General features: G+C 58.7%; 1 protein-coding gene across 4 annotated transcripts in view; it reads right to left on the reverse strand.

Moving 5' to 3' along the window:
* LOC138118700 (mitochondrial Rho GTPase 2) overlaps window positions 1-13,475 on the reverse strand; it is a 44,765-nt gene that overhangs the window by 6,898 nt on the left and 24,392 nt on the right. The window contains exons 33-50 of one of the 4 annotated variants that reach the window (XM_069029860.1): window positions 13,213-13,324; window positions 12,182-12,353; window positions 11,445-11,567; window positions 11,172-11,358; window positions 10,583-10,713; window positions 9,474-9,617; window positions 8,258-8,377; window positions 7,785-7,869; window positions 6,083-6,141; window positions 5,107-5,188; window positions 4,957-5,000; window positions 3,753-3,806; window positions 3,337-3,389; window positions 2,560-2,668; window positions 2,017-2,118; window positions 1,320-1,418; window positions 802-910; window positions 412-532 (exon numbers count right to left, since the gene is read on the reverse strand). In XM_069029860.1, coding sequence (XP_068885961.1) covers window positions 412-532; window positions 802-910; window positions 1,320-1,418; window positions 2,017-2,118; window positions 2,560-2,668; window positions 3,337-3,389; window positions 3,753-3,806; window positions 4,957-5,000; window positions 5,107-5,188; window positions 6,083-6,141; window positions 7,785-7,869; window positions 8,258-8,377; window positions 9,474-9,617; window positions 10,583-10,713; window positions 11,172-11,358; window positions 11,445-11,567; window positions 12,182-12,353; window positions 13,213-13,324 — 1,906 coding nt within the window. Of the gene's footprint in view, window positions 1-411; window positions 533-801; window positions 911-1,319; window positions 1,419-2,016; window positions 2,119-2,559; window positions 2,669-3,336; window positions 3,390-3,752; window positions 3,807-4,956; window positions 5,001-5,106; window positions 5,189-6,082; window positions 6,142-6,442; window positions 6,510-6,616; window positions 7,002-7,784; window positions 7,870-8,257; window positions 8,378-9,473; window positions 9,618-10,582; window positions 10,714-11,171; window positions 11,359-11,444; window positions 11,568-12,181; window positions 12,354-13,212; window positions 13,325-13,475 lie in introns of those variants that run through there. The other 3 variants (XM_069029859.1, XM_069029858.1, XM_069029857.1) reach the window with 3 other exon arrangements.

Raw genomic sequence — 13,475 nt, forward strand, 5'->3', positions numbered from 1 at the left:
CTGCTGCCAGCTCCCCATCTCCAGAGTGGCAGGGAGCAGAGAAGAGACAGCAGCTGCACAATCAGCCGCGAGGGCTGTGCTGACAGCTCACTGCTCCCGACAGAGCCGCTCTGCCTCGCTCAGCCAGGGACAGAGCAGCCTCCAAGAACCCCTTGCTGATGCCAAGGGAAGTCTGGGATTTCATTCCCCACCTTCCTGTCTGCCTAAACCAGCAGCCCCAAGGCCTGTTAATCTTGTCCCCACCCCCAAGCATCAGCTCCTGCCCAAGGGGAAGGCGACGACTGCGAAGCTGACCCTGACCTAAGGGCCCACAGCAGCTCCCGGGGTGCAGGAAGGATCCAGCCAAGGTGCTGGGGATCCTGAGCCATGCACCATGGGAGTGTGACCCCCTGGCCAGCTCTGGACACGCACTGTGGGTACAGGTAGTCATCTGTCAGCTCCAGCTCATCGTCGTAGCCGAAGCGGCGCAGGATGGTCCAGGTGGTCTCGTGCCGGCCCCTCTGGATGAAGAGGGTGTTGAGGAAGAGGAATCCTGCAGGAGAGATCAGGGGGCTCAGCCACAGTGGAGTCAATTCAGGCTCAGGGATCCACTCCTCAGAGCCATGCTTCCCCTGGGACACAGACAGCTGGGACAGAGAGATCTAATAGGCACAGCAGGCTTGTTTTAACGAGGGACTAATTAGGCTTGGAATAAGAGCCAGGAGGCTCAGGCCAAGGACAGGGCCCTGTGGGATGTGCTGAAGGAGGTGGGTCCCCCCCATGCCCTGGGAAGGAGCAGGGAGCCCTCGTGCTGCTCCTCACCGTTCAAGGTGAGGCCGTTGTCCTGCACCCCGTCCGTCGTGTTCTTCCACACAACCATCTTCACATCCTCCAGGGCCTGGGGAGCCAGGGGGTTCCCAAAACAGGACTTCTGCCTCCCGAGAGAATGAAGGCCGTTGTCAGCAAAGCACTTAAGAGAGCACAACCCTGCCTCGCCAGGCTCCCTCTCTCCTGGAAGGAGTGGGGTTTCAGGGAGGGAAAATCCACCCAGCTCAGGGATTTCTGCCTTAGACCTTGACCAAACCCCTGTTCTCCAGCATTCCAGTAATTTAGGACTCTCAACATCTCCAGAGCCTCCTGGTCCTCCCATGGCAGAGCAAACTCGGCCCAAGCTTAGGCAGATGGAACCCCACATGCACAGAGATGTGCCCTACAGTGCTTTAGCTGCGCCACAGAAGTGCTGAACAGGAACGGGACGGCTGTGCCAGGAGAGGGGCAGCTTCCCTGCTGCAAAGGGAATGCCAGGCACTGGGAACACCTCAGCTCTGCAGCCACCCTACCTGGAAGTAGTTGAGTTCATCGTCACTGAGGATCTGGTTGTTGTCCTGGTCCGAGAGGTTGAAGATCCGGGTCAGAGCTCGAGCACAGGCGGGTTTGAGCTGCAAGGACCAACCACAGTGACAATGACAGGGAACCAGCCACAGCCTGGCCCTTCCTCCCTGCAGCCCCACACACAGAGGGTTCCCTTCCTGCACTTCTAGACCAGTAGCACAACCACCCTACAGGTGGGAACCATGGAATCGTTAAGGTTGGAAAACCCCTCCAAGATCTGAGTCCAGCTGTTTGCCCAGCACTGCCAAGGCCACCACTAGCCCATGTCCCCAAGTGCCACATCCACAGAGCTTTTAAGTCCTTCCAGGAATGGTGACCCCACCACTCCACCTGTGCCCGTGCTTGACCACCCTTAATGTGAAGAGATTTTTCCTAACATCTGATCTAAAGTCAGAAAGGACAATCTATGGGGAATTTTTCTCCCAGACCCTTCCCTCCACAACCAGCACAGAGCCTGGAGCATGAGGGCTTCTGCCCCAACACACCCAGCTCCTTGCAGGTCTCTGTGTGCCCAGCTGGCTGTACTGAGCACAGAAGATGGGCACTGTCCCCTGGCCGGTCTGTGCCAGCCCAAACTCTTCACTCTCATTCCAAAAGCTCCACCCAGAGCAGTGTGACAGGAGGGAGATTCCTCCAGGAGCCCACCTGCTTCTCCTCTGGGTCGTAGAGCGGGGCAGTGGGGTGCAGCACGGCTTTCTGGGCGTAGTAGAAGAGCTCAGAGATGTTCTTAAGGTTCTTGGCAGAGCACTGGGGAGTCAGAGGAAGAGACAGCCCCGATGACAAGGGCAGGAGGAGGATGATACAATCTCCCTGAGCCAGACTAGCTGTGCCTCAAAGCACAGAGCAACATTTGTCCACCATGAGGAAAAATCAAAAGGGAAAATCTCCCGGGTTTTGCTCTGGCTTTGCTGTGCCCATTCTGCAGCCCCAGAGCCAACAGGGCGTGTGTGGAGCTCCAACAGCAGTTCCAGCTAGAGAGCCACAGAGGGCAGACACAGAAAGCTGCTCCCTGCAAGGGGCACAGGACAGAAAGCCCAAAACACAGGCCCTCAAGCCCTGGGCACAGGGACTTGTGCAGAGCAACATCATCAGGGCAGCTCTCCACGAGCACAGAGGCTCCCTGACTCCCTCCAGAGCAGTATTCCAACCCCTCAGGGAGGCTCTGCACACCCCCTCCAGCTCCCTCACCTCCACGCAGGTCTCAATCTCCGAGAACTGGTTCATGATGGGCAGGATGACCTCCATGGAGCTGCCCACCTGCAGGTCAGACTTGTTTCCCACTAAAATAATGGGGATTCTAGGAAAGACACAGAGCTCAAGTGAGGCCACCCCTCTCTTGGTCCCAGCACTGTCCCAGCCTTTGGTGCTCCCATGGGCAGGCCAGGGAGGCCCCAACCCTCCTCTGCAAGGTCCAGAGCAGCTTTCCTGCCTCCCACAGCTGGGAGCATCCATCTGGAGAAGCAGACTGCCTGATCCTGCTTATGCTTTCACCCAGCAACAATATGTTCAGGAGCCTTTAATCCAGCACAGCAGCCTTCTGCCCAAGTGATCCACACACAGCCTGAAGCTCCTGTGCTCCCAGATTCCCCTGGCAGCCTCCCCTCCCTGTCTATCTGAGAAGAGATCAAGGGGGGGAGAAGGATCTTCCCTCAGTGACCCCCTGCCTCAGCTGGATCTCTGGCAGAGAAAAGTCCCCATGTCCTGCTCGAGGTGGTCTGGCCACAAACCACTATCCTGGAATGGTTTGGGTTGGGAGGGACATTAAAGTTCATCTTGTCCCACCCCCTGCCATGGGCAGGGACACCTCCATCACACCAGGGCTCCAAGTCTCATCCAACCCAGCCTGGATCAAAACACAAAGCCGGTTTGCTCTCAGTACCCTCAGAAGGAGGTGAGGGTGGTGGGCACCCCCCAGCCCCCAGAATCCCCCAATTCTGCACCCACAGATCACGCTCCACATGGTACCTGGATCCCTTTTCAAGTCCCCCGTTCACCATGGGGATCCACTTTGTACGAATCTGGAAGGTGAGCAGAGGGAAAGGGCTGTCAGCACAGCCTGGGGAGGGACAGGCAGCCCCCAGGCAGGCAGGAACAGGGCCCTGCAGCCATCTGCTCCCTGCCATTCCCTCACACCAGCAGGCAGAGCAGGCCCAGGGGTGCTGGATGCCAGCACCAGGATGCAACAAGCCTGTTGTCCTGTTGTGAGGGAGCAAGCTTGGGCAGGGCTCAGCCTCTGCTTGCAGGGCTCTCAGACCCAAAATCCCTCACGGGGCTGAGGACCATCAGTACGTGCCTGCACCACAGGGCAGCACAGAAACCCCAGCACTGGGAACCCTCTGTGGCCCTGCTGCCGGAGCGGGGCCACGGTGGGGACCCATTACCTTGTCAATCGTGGCCTCCTTGGTGACATCGTACACCACGCAGACCACGTTGGCCTGCAAGAGAAGCACGAGGAGGTGGTGAACGGGTCCCTGCCACACTTGTGGCAGCCAGGAATGGCAGCAGGGAATGCTGGTGGAGCAGGGAATGCTGGTGGAGCAGGGAATGCCGGGGGAGCAGCCAGGGAAAGGCAGCGGCCGAGCGCACGTGAGCGCGGACACGTACACAGCCCCCGACTGGGCCACCCTCAGCACGAGCCCACAAGCTGCTGGGAGCAGCTCCTCTGCCTCAGGAGCTGCTGCTCCCACGCCCACCGGCCTGGATCCCCCTCCCACACCACCCGTGTCCCGGCCCTCCTCCCCTCCTGACCCCGTGCAGACGGGGCCGGCACTGAGGCTTTATAGGAAGCAGACAGGAGGGATCACTGGTCCTTTCAGGAGAGAGTTTAATGCTAATCCCGAGGACACACAAGGGTTTAGGCAGGATTTCCTGGAGCCATTTAAAGCCTCTGTGTACTCCTGCTGTCTGGGTGGAGGGAGCAGGACCCCCGTGCCCACCTCCTCAGCCGTTAGCCACCAGGGTTGGGAGATTAAATAGCTTTGCTCACGTGAAAGAGATGGTTTTATTATCTATAATTAAAAGGTCCTCATGTCTGCAGAGTCAAGGCTAATCCCAGGGCAAAGAGCAGCTGGGTCTACCCCAGCCAGACAACTTAATTATTCCTCCACGGCTGCTCCAAGGGCTCCCTCATCCCTCCCTGCCCAGTGCTCGCCAGGGGCTCCAGCTCCCAAATTAACTCCTCTGTGCCACTGCTTCATCAGGCAGCCACAGGGATCTAATGCAAGGAGCAGGGCTCTTGCCCAAACCCAGCAACTGCTTTTCCCTCTTCTGAGTCCACGGGGACCATCCCGAGGCTGGGAGCACAACATCTGCTCCGCAGCCTCCTCCGCCTCCTGTGGGCAGTGAGCTGCCCCCCGCCGCTCCCCTTCTGGAGGCTCCCCGGAGGGCTTGGACAAGCCACACACAACAGCTTACAAGACAGAGCAGGATTAAACAAGCCTCTAAACAAACCAAGAGCATTAATCCGTGGATAACCAACTGTCTGTGCCTCTCTGGGTGGCTAATGGAGAGGGGAGGGGAGGGGAGCAGCCACGTGTCCCTCGGGGACTGCAACCTCCTGTCCCCATCCCGGCCAGCCCTGCTCACCTTGGCGATCTCCTCCTGCAGCTCCTCCTCCGTCTGCTCCAACTCTGGAAGGGGAATGAAGGCATCACCTCCTGCCCAGGCAGGGGTACCCCTTCCCAATCCCCTCAGGCAGGCAGGGAAGGGGAGAAGCCAGACAGGACAGGGCCCTACCTGAGTAGTCCACTATGTGCGTGGGGACCTTCTCAGGGGTGACATCGGCCGGGATCGTGATCTCCTCTGCCCGGGGGGGCACCTGCAAAGCCAGCACAGCCCATCCAGCCACAGGCAGCCAGGACAGGTGACAAGGGACTTCAGATCCCAACGTGGCCACTGCCAGGGCAGGATGAGCTGTGGATCACAGATCACTCTTGGCCCACCAGGCTGCAGCAGCGCCCTGCACTCCAGCCCTCACACAGGCAGTGTCCCCGAGGTGAAACTTCCACCTGCCTCCCTCAATCAAAGCTCCTGATCCCGCTGGAGATAAGCCCTGGGCACTCCCTGGTTCCCTGGGCTCCTCTGGGAGCAGCACCGAGCTGATTGTCTGGGCTGGAAGCAGGGAAGGGATGCAGGGCTGGTCCCCCTGAACCCCTGAGCTGATGCTGCCCAGCACACCATGGGCAGTGGGAAAAACATCTGATGGCACAGGGAAAACGTGCCTGGACAGACTGATCTCATTTCCCTATCCAAACTGCTGGGACAGCAGGCTGTCAAGGGGCACAGGCAGGCTGGATGCTGCTGCTCACAGCTGGCCTGGCTCGGAGCACCAAACCCATCAGGGAACGTGGCCCAGCCCCTTCCAAGGGCTCTGTGGTGGTGCCAGCCCTGCTGTGCCGGTGACAGAGACCCCCAGCAGCAGCAAGTGGGGCCCTGGGAAGCACCAACACCCTCCTCAGGGCAGAGAGAGCCGCAAGTCAGGATCAGCTCCCAAGTCGGGATCAGAGCACAAACTGAGGAAAACACCACCTCAGCTGGAGCTCCGTGTGGTCCTCACTGACCTCACCTGAACCAGCTCTGCGGCTGTCACAGCCCCAGGAGCTGTGAGCACCTTCCAGACACCCCCATCTCCAGCCGGGGACACTGGGGACAGAGCTGTCCCACCCAGCGAGGGGGCCCGCGGTCGGGGTGTGCGCGTCCCCTCCCCACTCACCTCTTCAGGAAACTCCTCTCCCACCAGAGCCATGATCAGGGACGTCTTCCCCACCTGGGCTAGGAAATAAAGGGAGGACGTTGACATTGGCACGGGCACGGCAGAGCTTGAGGGGGACAGCGGCAGGCGGGAGTCACGATCAGAGCCGGGGCTGGTGACGATGACACCCACGGGGCTCGGGGCCACGGGCGGGCCTGGTGGCTCCCCTGGTCCTGCCAGTGACGGGGGGTCCCACCTGGGCCCCCGTCCGCCCTCGCCCCTCCCTTGCAGGAGAACCCTCTCCCCCGGGGCCCCCGTGCCCCCTGCCTCTTCCCGGGCTGGAGGATCGTCCCCAGCCCCGTGGCCCCCGTGCCCCCTCACCCTCCCCGAGCAGGAGGATCCGCACGTCCCGTTTCATGGCGGCGGCGCCGCCGCCTCCCGGCCGCCCCCCCCCCCCAACTTCCGGCCGCACCACCGAGCGGCGGCGCAGAGCGGCGCAGGGCAGCGCGGCGCCCCCTAGCGGGGCAAGCACACCCAGACCTCCAGGGCTCGTCTTTCGCTGGTTTATTAACGAAAACAAAACGTTTAACGACAACAAACGGCGAACGGGGCCGTGAAACACATTCCAGGGCCGGGCGGGGCCGCGCAGGCGGGCCAGCCGCCGCCGCCGCCGGCCCCTGCAGCCGTGGGGGCGGTGGTTTGGGCCTGGGTGCGGCTGGAGCCGGGGCCTCTCCGGAGGGGGCCCCGCTGGAGAAGCGTCGCTGGTCCCGGGCCCGCCGGGCTCAGGCGCCCGTGAGCTCCCACACGAGGACGGCGCTGTGGGAGGCCGTGAGGAGGCGGCGGCCGGAGGGCGCGAAGCGACAGAGGTGCACGGTGTCGTCATGGCCGGCGTAGTCCTGCGGGTCCCCGGCCGGGCAGGGCTGCAGCCGCAGCAGCCGGTCTGCCGAGAGGAGCGGCTCAGGGCCGGGCCAGGAGGCTCTGACTGACCTCCATCGCCCTCCAGACCCGCTCCTCGGGGCTTGTCCCTAACACAACCACCCGTCCCTGTCACTCACAGCCCTTCTCCATCTCTAGACCCTGCCAGAAGCACCACTCCTGGTCACCCCCTGCCCCCTTTTCATGTCTTGTTCTAGCCAGAAACACCATTCCCAGTCACCCTCACACCATCTCCACGTCATTTCCCAGGCAGGAGCACCATTCCCAGTCACCTCCAAGCCCAGTCCCTGTTTTGTCCCTGCCAGAACCACCATTCCCCCTCACCCTCAGACCCTCTCCATGTCTTTTCCCTGCCAGAAGCACCATTCCCAGTCACTCCCCAGACTCTCTCCCCGCTGCTGAGCTGCAAGTTGTGTCACTGAGCTGAGTGACACAGGACAGGCAGATCCAAACTGCTGCAGGAGTGAGGTGCCCTTGTCTGAGCAGGGTCCTGCCTGTCCCCACGCTCTGGGAAGGTCCGTGCTGCCTCAGAGGCTGCAGCTCACACAGCCACAGAGATGGAGACAGCCCAGAACCCCGGGAAGTCATTCCCGTGAAAAACCCTGCCCATGGACAAGCAGGATTGAGCTCACACATCTCATTTCTGACCCAGCAGTCTCCTGCAGCTTTCTCCTTGCCCTGGACTGTAGCTCCCAGGTTTAAGGACATGTCTCTTGTTTCGAGGAATAAGGACATTTGTTTCCCCTCTGGCAGAAGAAGGAGGGGCCCAGGCACCCCCAGCACTCACCACCGAAGCCGATGGCCATGAAAGGTGCGGCTGGGGACAGGCTGAGGGATGTGGCAAAGGCTGGCAGCGAGATCTTCCTGAGCACCTGCAGCCCAGCGAGAGAAACACCGACAGCTCAGAGGGGGAAGGCAGCGCCCAGAGCTGGGCAGCCCCAGCCCTAAGGAAGGTAATGGGGAGGCTGAGGGTGCTCAGCTCAGAGAGCTGCCCCAGGCATCCAGGAGACAATGGGGAGAATGTTAATGCTCCTGGAAGCAGCCGCCTTCCCCTCCAGTGGGATCGGGGACTGGCTGCCTGCCTGGATGCAGCCTGAGGCAGGGGCAGGGCTCTGCTGCTCACCTGGGCCAGACTCGAGAGTTTCCAGGATGAAAATCTGTTCCCTGAGCAGCTGCCTGAGCCCACCCCACCCCCGTGACTGAGGGTAACACACAGGGCAGCACTGCCAGCCCCCACTGCCTGTGGCAGGGGACAGGTACCTGTTTCTTCCTGAGGCTGTAGAACAAAGCTTCCTCCTGCACCCCAAAGCCAACGTAGACCAGGACACCGTGTTCCCAAGGGCAGAACGCGGCCAGGCTGGGTGGGAGGCTGTCGAGACCCTGGTGGGGGAAACCAAAGGCAACAAAACTGAGGCTGGATTCTCTTATTTCAACCAATGAGAGCTAAAAGGAGAGCAGAGGGAGATACCGGGGCTGTGAGTGTTTGACCAGTGTGACATTAGTATGGTGGAGGCTGCTTCCTCCCTCTTGCATTCCCATCTCAGACAAGCTCAGGGAAAGCAAGGAACAACCACATCCTGCCATGGAAACCTGAAGCAAATGGTTTAGTGTGGTTGGAGCAGGTCACATATGGGTCTAACGGGTTGAATTCCCACTGAGATATTATTGCTGCATGGGCTTGAAGCTGGGAATTGGTTATGGATCAGTTCAGCACAAGAAAACAGGGCCCAGAAGGCAGATCTTGAGTAGTGGGTGCAAGATCAAACCTTCACGCTGTAGGGAGAGCTGTGGCGAAATTTCTTTCCAGAAGAAATCCATCTTTTTGGAAATAAACAGAAGAAATATTGACAGAACCCAGCTGCTGTATGGAGGCAGGCTGAGGCACTGCTTCTTGCCCCCCAAAAACACCCAGCTCCCTTCTGCCTGCCAATGTCACCAGGACCAGGGACCATCTCCATCCTCTCCAACACAGATCCTCCTGCTTTTCTAGCAGGTGTTCTGCTGCCCAAACCTTACCCCTGGGCTGGAGCCAGAGGCTTCTGCCAAGCAGCAGGGACACACAGGGCTGAGTACTTGGCTCTGGGAAGCCTCCACCACTCTCCTGGCTCGGAATATTCACGCTCCTCGGGAGTGTCAGAATTAGCAGCACGCTCATAATTAGCTCTCCCTCCCTGCACACCGTGCTCACTGCTGCCTGGGCTCTGCTTTGCTGGCACAGGGCTGTCAGCTCTTTGCAGGTGCAGTTTAGGGCTCCTCATGCTTAAAAGTCAGTGCTCCAGGGCAGTCTGGCACTGCTACAGTCTCTTTGCACGCCCAAGAAGGTGCATTGACAAGGTACTCTGTGAACAGGACTAGCAGAGATGCCTTTCCTAAGCACACCCTCACTCTCTCCGAGCCCTGTGCCTCCTTCCTCCATCTCTGCTAGTGTCCAGCCTCATACCAGGAGCAGGCAGGGCCTGGCAGGTGCCACGCTCACCTCGGGGCCAGCAGGAGCTGGGAAGCTGAGCCAGTCGAGGAGCTCACACTTGTCCTGGAGCCAGTCGGAGCCCCAGACGCTGACGCGGCGGTCGGAGCTGGTGGCCAGCCAGAGCTCCCCTCCTTCCACCCCGAAGTCGTGGTACTGTGCAGCACAAACACAACCCTGTCACTCTGGGGCACAGAGGCTTTGAAGGAAGGGGACAGTAAAGAGTGGGACAGGAGCTCATGGGAACATGGGGCTTGTGCTTAGGGGATCAAAGATGCCAGGATTAACCTCTGCTTATGGCTGCCCCTGGATCCCTGGAAGTGTCCAGAGCCAGGCTGGACAGGGCTTGGAGCAACCTAGGCTAGTGGGAGGTGTCCCTGCCCATTGCAGGGGGCTGGAAATTGATGATTTTTAAGGTCACTTCTAACCCAAACCCTGCTCTGAATGACACAGTTCCCTTCCCTGGGAACCCCTCTGGATCTGCACATCTCCTGGGGGAGTTGTTTCCAATACCATGTGCCCCCTAAAAACGTCCTTCACCTAAAATCAAGAAGAATTTCTTCAGTCTCAAATTACCAGGAAACACAGCCTTGCAGTGTGGATGATCTTAAAGCCTGAGAGCTTAGGGAAAATTATTCTCATTTCTGCTGTGCAAAGGAAAAAACCTTTCCACAAAGAGGAGGACAAAGGAGGTGCTGAAACCCTCTCATTGCTGCACAGCCAAGTGTTCCCAGCTCCACAGAGGAATGGTAGAGGCTGCCAAAGAGCCTTTTTGGGGGGCACAGGGGCTGCAAGCTCACAGCCTGGGCTGCTCCCGAGGGGTGCTGCTCTCCAAGAGCCTGTGGCACCAGTTCATGTGCCACCTGTGTACAACAGGGTGTCAACAACTGCCACCAAAGGTCCCCCTGCAGGCACAGCCTCACTCGGGCTGCACCTGCAACACATGGAGCTTTATTCCACTGAATATAACCCTGGAAAAACTGATCAGAAGTTGCTGGAGGGGATTGGAGGAAGATTTCCAAAGAGGCAAAGCAAGGGACACCAAAGCACACTTGCTGACCATGCTGCCTGCCAGAGCTGTGCAGTGACACATGGGGACTGTGCCGTTCCTGAGGTCTCACCTGCTTCCTGGTGCACTGGAGAACGGTGATGGGGGAGCCCTTGTGGTCAGCCAGGACATGGATGGTCATTCCAGTGCGAGGGCTGCTGACAGCCACTATGCCATCCTTGCCTCCTGATAAGATCATTTCCCCTGTTGGCAGGGGACAGAAAAGAATGGGACACTTCTTGTAGGAGGAGAAAAAAGGCCGGAGGAGAAAGGTCCAAGATTATGGGATACCAGTGTCCTGAAACAATGTGAAAGGCTGGCAACATCCCAGTCAAGGGCTGGGTATGATGAGATGTCTCAGACACACCCATTAAAGCTCCACACTGAAGAAGAGCCACAGTAGATCATAAACCAAACGTGTTTGTTGTACCCAAAGCCCTTGGCTATCCCAGAGCCAATGCACTCCCGTGTCCCACCCACCACGTGCTCAGCTGGCAGAGGCACCAGAGATCACTGAGACAAGTTCTGTTGCTCTCCCTGGCCCCGGGGTTTTGGGCAGGTGGCCAGGACACAGAGCAGCTGGAGGTCAGGGTAAACTCAGGCAGCACCAAGCCACATTCCCCGAGGCCACATGTCCCCAGTGCCACCTCAGGCAGCCTCACCATCGGTGGAGTAGGTGATTGCTGTCAGTGCAGCAGCGTGGGGGTGCATTTTCAGCTCCATCTCTGTCCTGGAAACGCTGAACACACGGAAAGTGCCATCACTGTACCCTGCCACCACGTGCTGGCTCTCGACGGCACAAGGCCACAGCCCAACGGGACGAGGCTTCCAGGCCAGGCACTGGCAGCTCTGCAAGGAAATTGGCAGAGAGCTGGTGACACAGGGGACACTTCCCTGTGCCAAGAGGAAGGGATTGATGTGCCACAAACACTTACCTGGTTGAGCACCTGGAACTGCACCACTAGCTCCGTGCTGCCCAGAGCCCAGATCCTCACGCTGCCGTCCTCCCCACATGTGGCACAGTGACTCTCGTCGGGACTAAAGCACACCTCGGTCACCTGCTCCAGGGAAAAGGCAGAAAGCAGGGGCTCTGTGAGTGCCACAGCCTAGAGCACACCAGCTCTCCTGCCCCTTCATCCCCCAGGATTCTGCTCATGGGAGACTCCAGATGAGATGGAGCATAAAGGAAGGTGCAGTGCTTTTGTTTTGGGCTAACAAGACGAGACAAAATGGCCTCAAGTCGCACCAGGGAAGATTTAGATGGAATATTAGGAAGAATTTCTTCGCAGAAAAGGTTGTAAAGCACTGGCACAGGCTGCCCAGGGCAGCGGTGGAATCAGCATACCCAAGAGTGATCAAAAAAAAGTGTGGATGTGGCACTTGGGGACATGGTTTAATGGTGAACGTGGTGGTGCTGCTGGGTTGGCATTTGGACTTGATGATCTTAAAGGCCTTTTCCAACCTTACCAATCATGGGAAACAATAAACCCAATCCCAGCAGCAGGACCAGGCACTGTGCACAGTAAACCTAACCCCAAAGGTAGGACCAGGCAAGGTGCACTGCGAGTTGCCATAAAATACCTTCTCTCCTACCATTTGAACCTTTTTTTTCGGTAGCAGAACGATACCCTGAAGCAACAGCAACATTCCAAGTGGGCCCAGCCCTTCTGACCTTGTTCTTGTGGCCGCTGATGAGCCGGATGCTGGTGCTCTCCACCCAGTTGATGTACCACAGGGTCCCTGCCGTGGTGCCCACAATGCCCATCTCCAGGGAGTCGTCAAAGGCTGCGCTCACAATCGTCCCATCCAGGGTGATCTCGTGCTCCAGCAGGACTGAGCCAGACCTGGAGGAAGGCAGGGTGGGAAAAGGACTGGCTCACACATTGGAACAGCCACTCTGCCTGCTTTAAATCCAACTTTCTAGTGAACCCAGTTCAATGAGGGGCTCCTGTCCATGGAACAGTGACTGGGAGAGCTGGGAGTGCTCATCCTGGGAAACCTCAGAGCCCCTTCCAGGGCCTAAAGGGGCTCCAGGAGAGCTGCAGAGGGACTGGGCACAAGGCATGGAGGGACAGGACACAGGGAATGGCTTCCCAGTGCCAGAGGGCAGGGCTGGATGGGATATTGGGAAGGAATTGTTCCCTGGGAGGGTGGGCAGGCCCTGGCACAGGGTGCCCAGAGCAGCTGTGGCTGTCCCTGGATCCCTGGCAGTGCCCAAGGCCAGGCTGGATGGGGCTTGGAGCAGCCTGGGACAGTGGAAGGTGTGGAAGGTGGAAGGACAGGGAGGGTTGGAATGGGATGGGCTTGAAGTTTCCTTCCCACCCAAACCACTCCACGATTCTGTGATTTGCACTTCAACCGCCTTTTCACACGAAAGAAAGAAAATAGGGGATGCAATAGCATGAGAGAAGAAATAAAGGCAATATATTTTCCCTAAATCTCCTAAAGGAATTCCTACAAACCCCTGACACAAACTTCAGGCACGGTCAACACCCACTTCCACTATTAAGAGGATTCAGCTACCTGTGGCAAAAATTCAGTCAAAAGATCCAGACAGAAAGAATCAGCAGTCACGGGATGGAGAGGAAAATCTAAGGATGAGGAGCAGCAGGAGCAGCGTGGTTGCACGTGGTGTCTGTCTGTGAAAAGCCACCTCTCAGACAGGTCCTGGGGGCTGCCAGGTGAGGGGCCACGAGCTCCTACCTGGCATTGGGCCCTTTCAGCCTCAGCTCCTGCACGGTGGCCACGGACCACAGGCGGATGCGCTTCGTGTTGCTGCCGCTCACTAGCCGCTTGTGCCGACATACCAGCACACCTGGGGATGAATGGCACCTGTCAGTGTCCATTTCTCCCAGCCATCATTCCAAGGGTGCTCCTGGCAGCCATTTGGGCAGGAAAGTGGAAGGGTTCTACAGCCCAACACTGTTTTACAGACTAGAGGACTGGAGGTGCTTTGGCACAGGCTG

Source organism: Aphelocoma coerulescens, chromosome 14, assembly GCF_041296385.1.
Source record: "Aphelocoma coerulescens isolate FSJ_1873_10779 chromosome 14, UR_Acoe_1.0, whole genome shotgun sequence".
NCBI classification, from domain to species: Eukaryota; Metazoa; Chordata; class Aves; order Passeriformes; family Corvidae; genus Aphelocoma; species Aphelocoma coerulescens.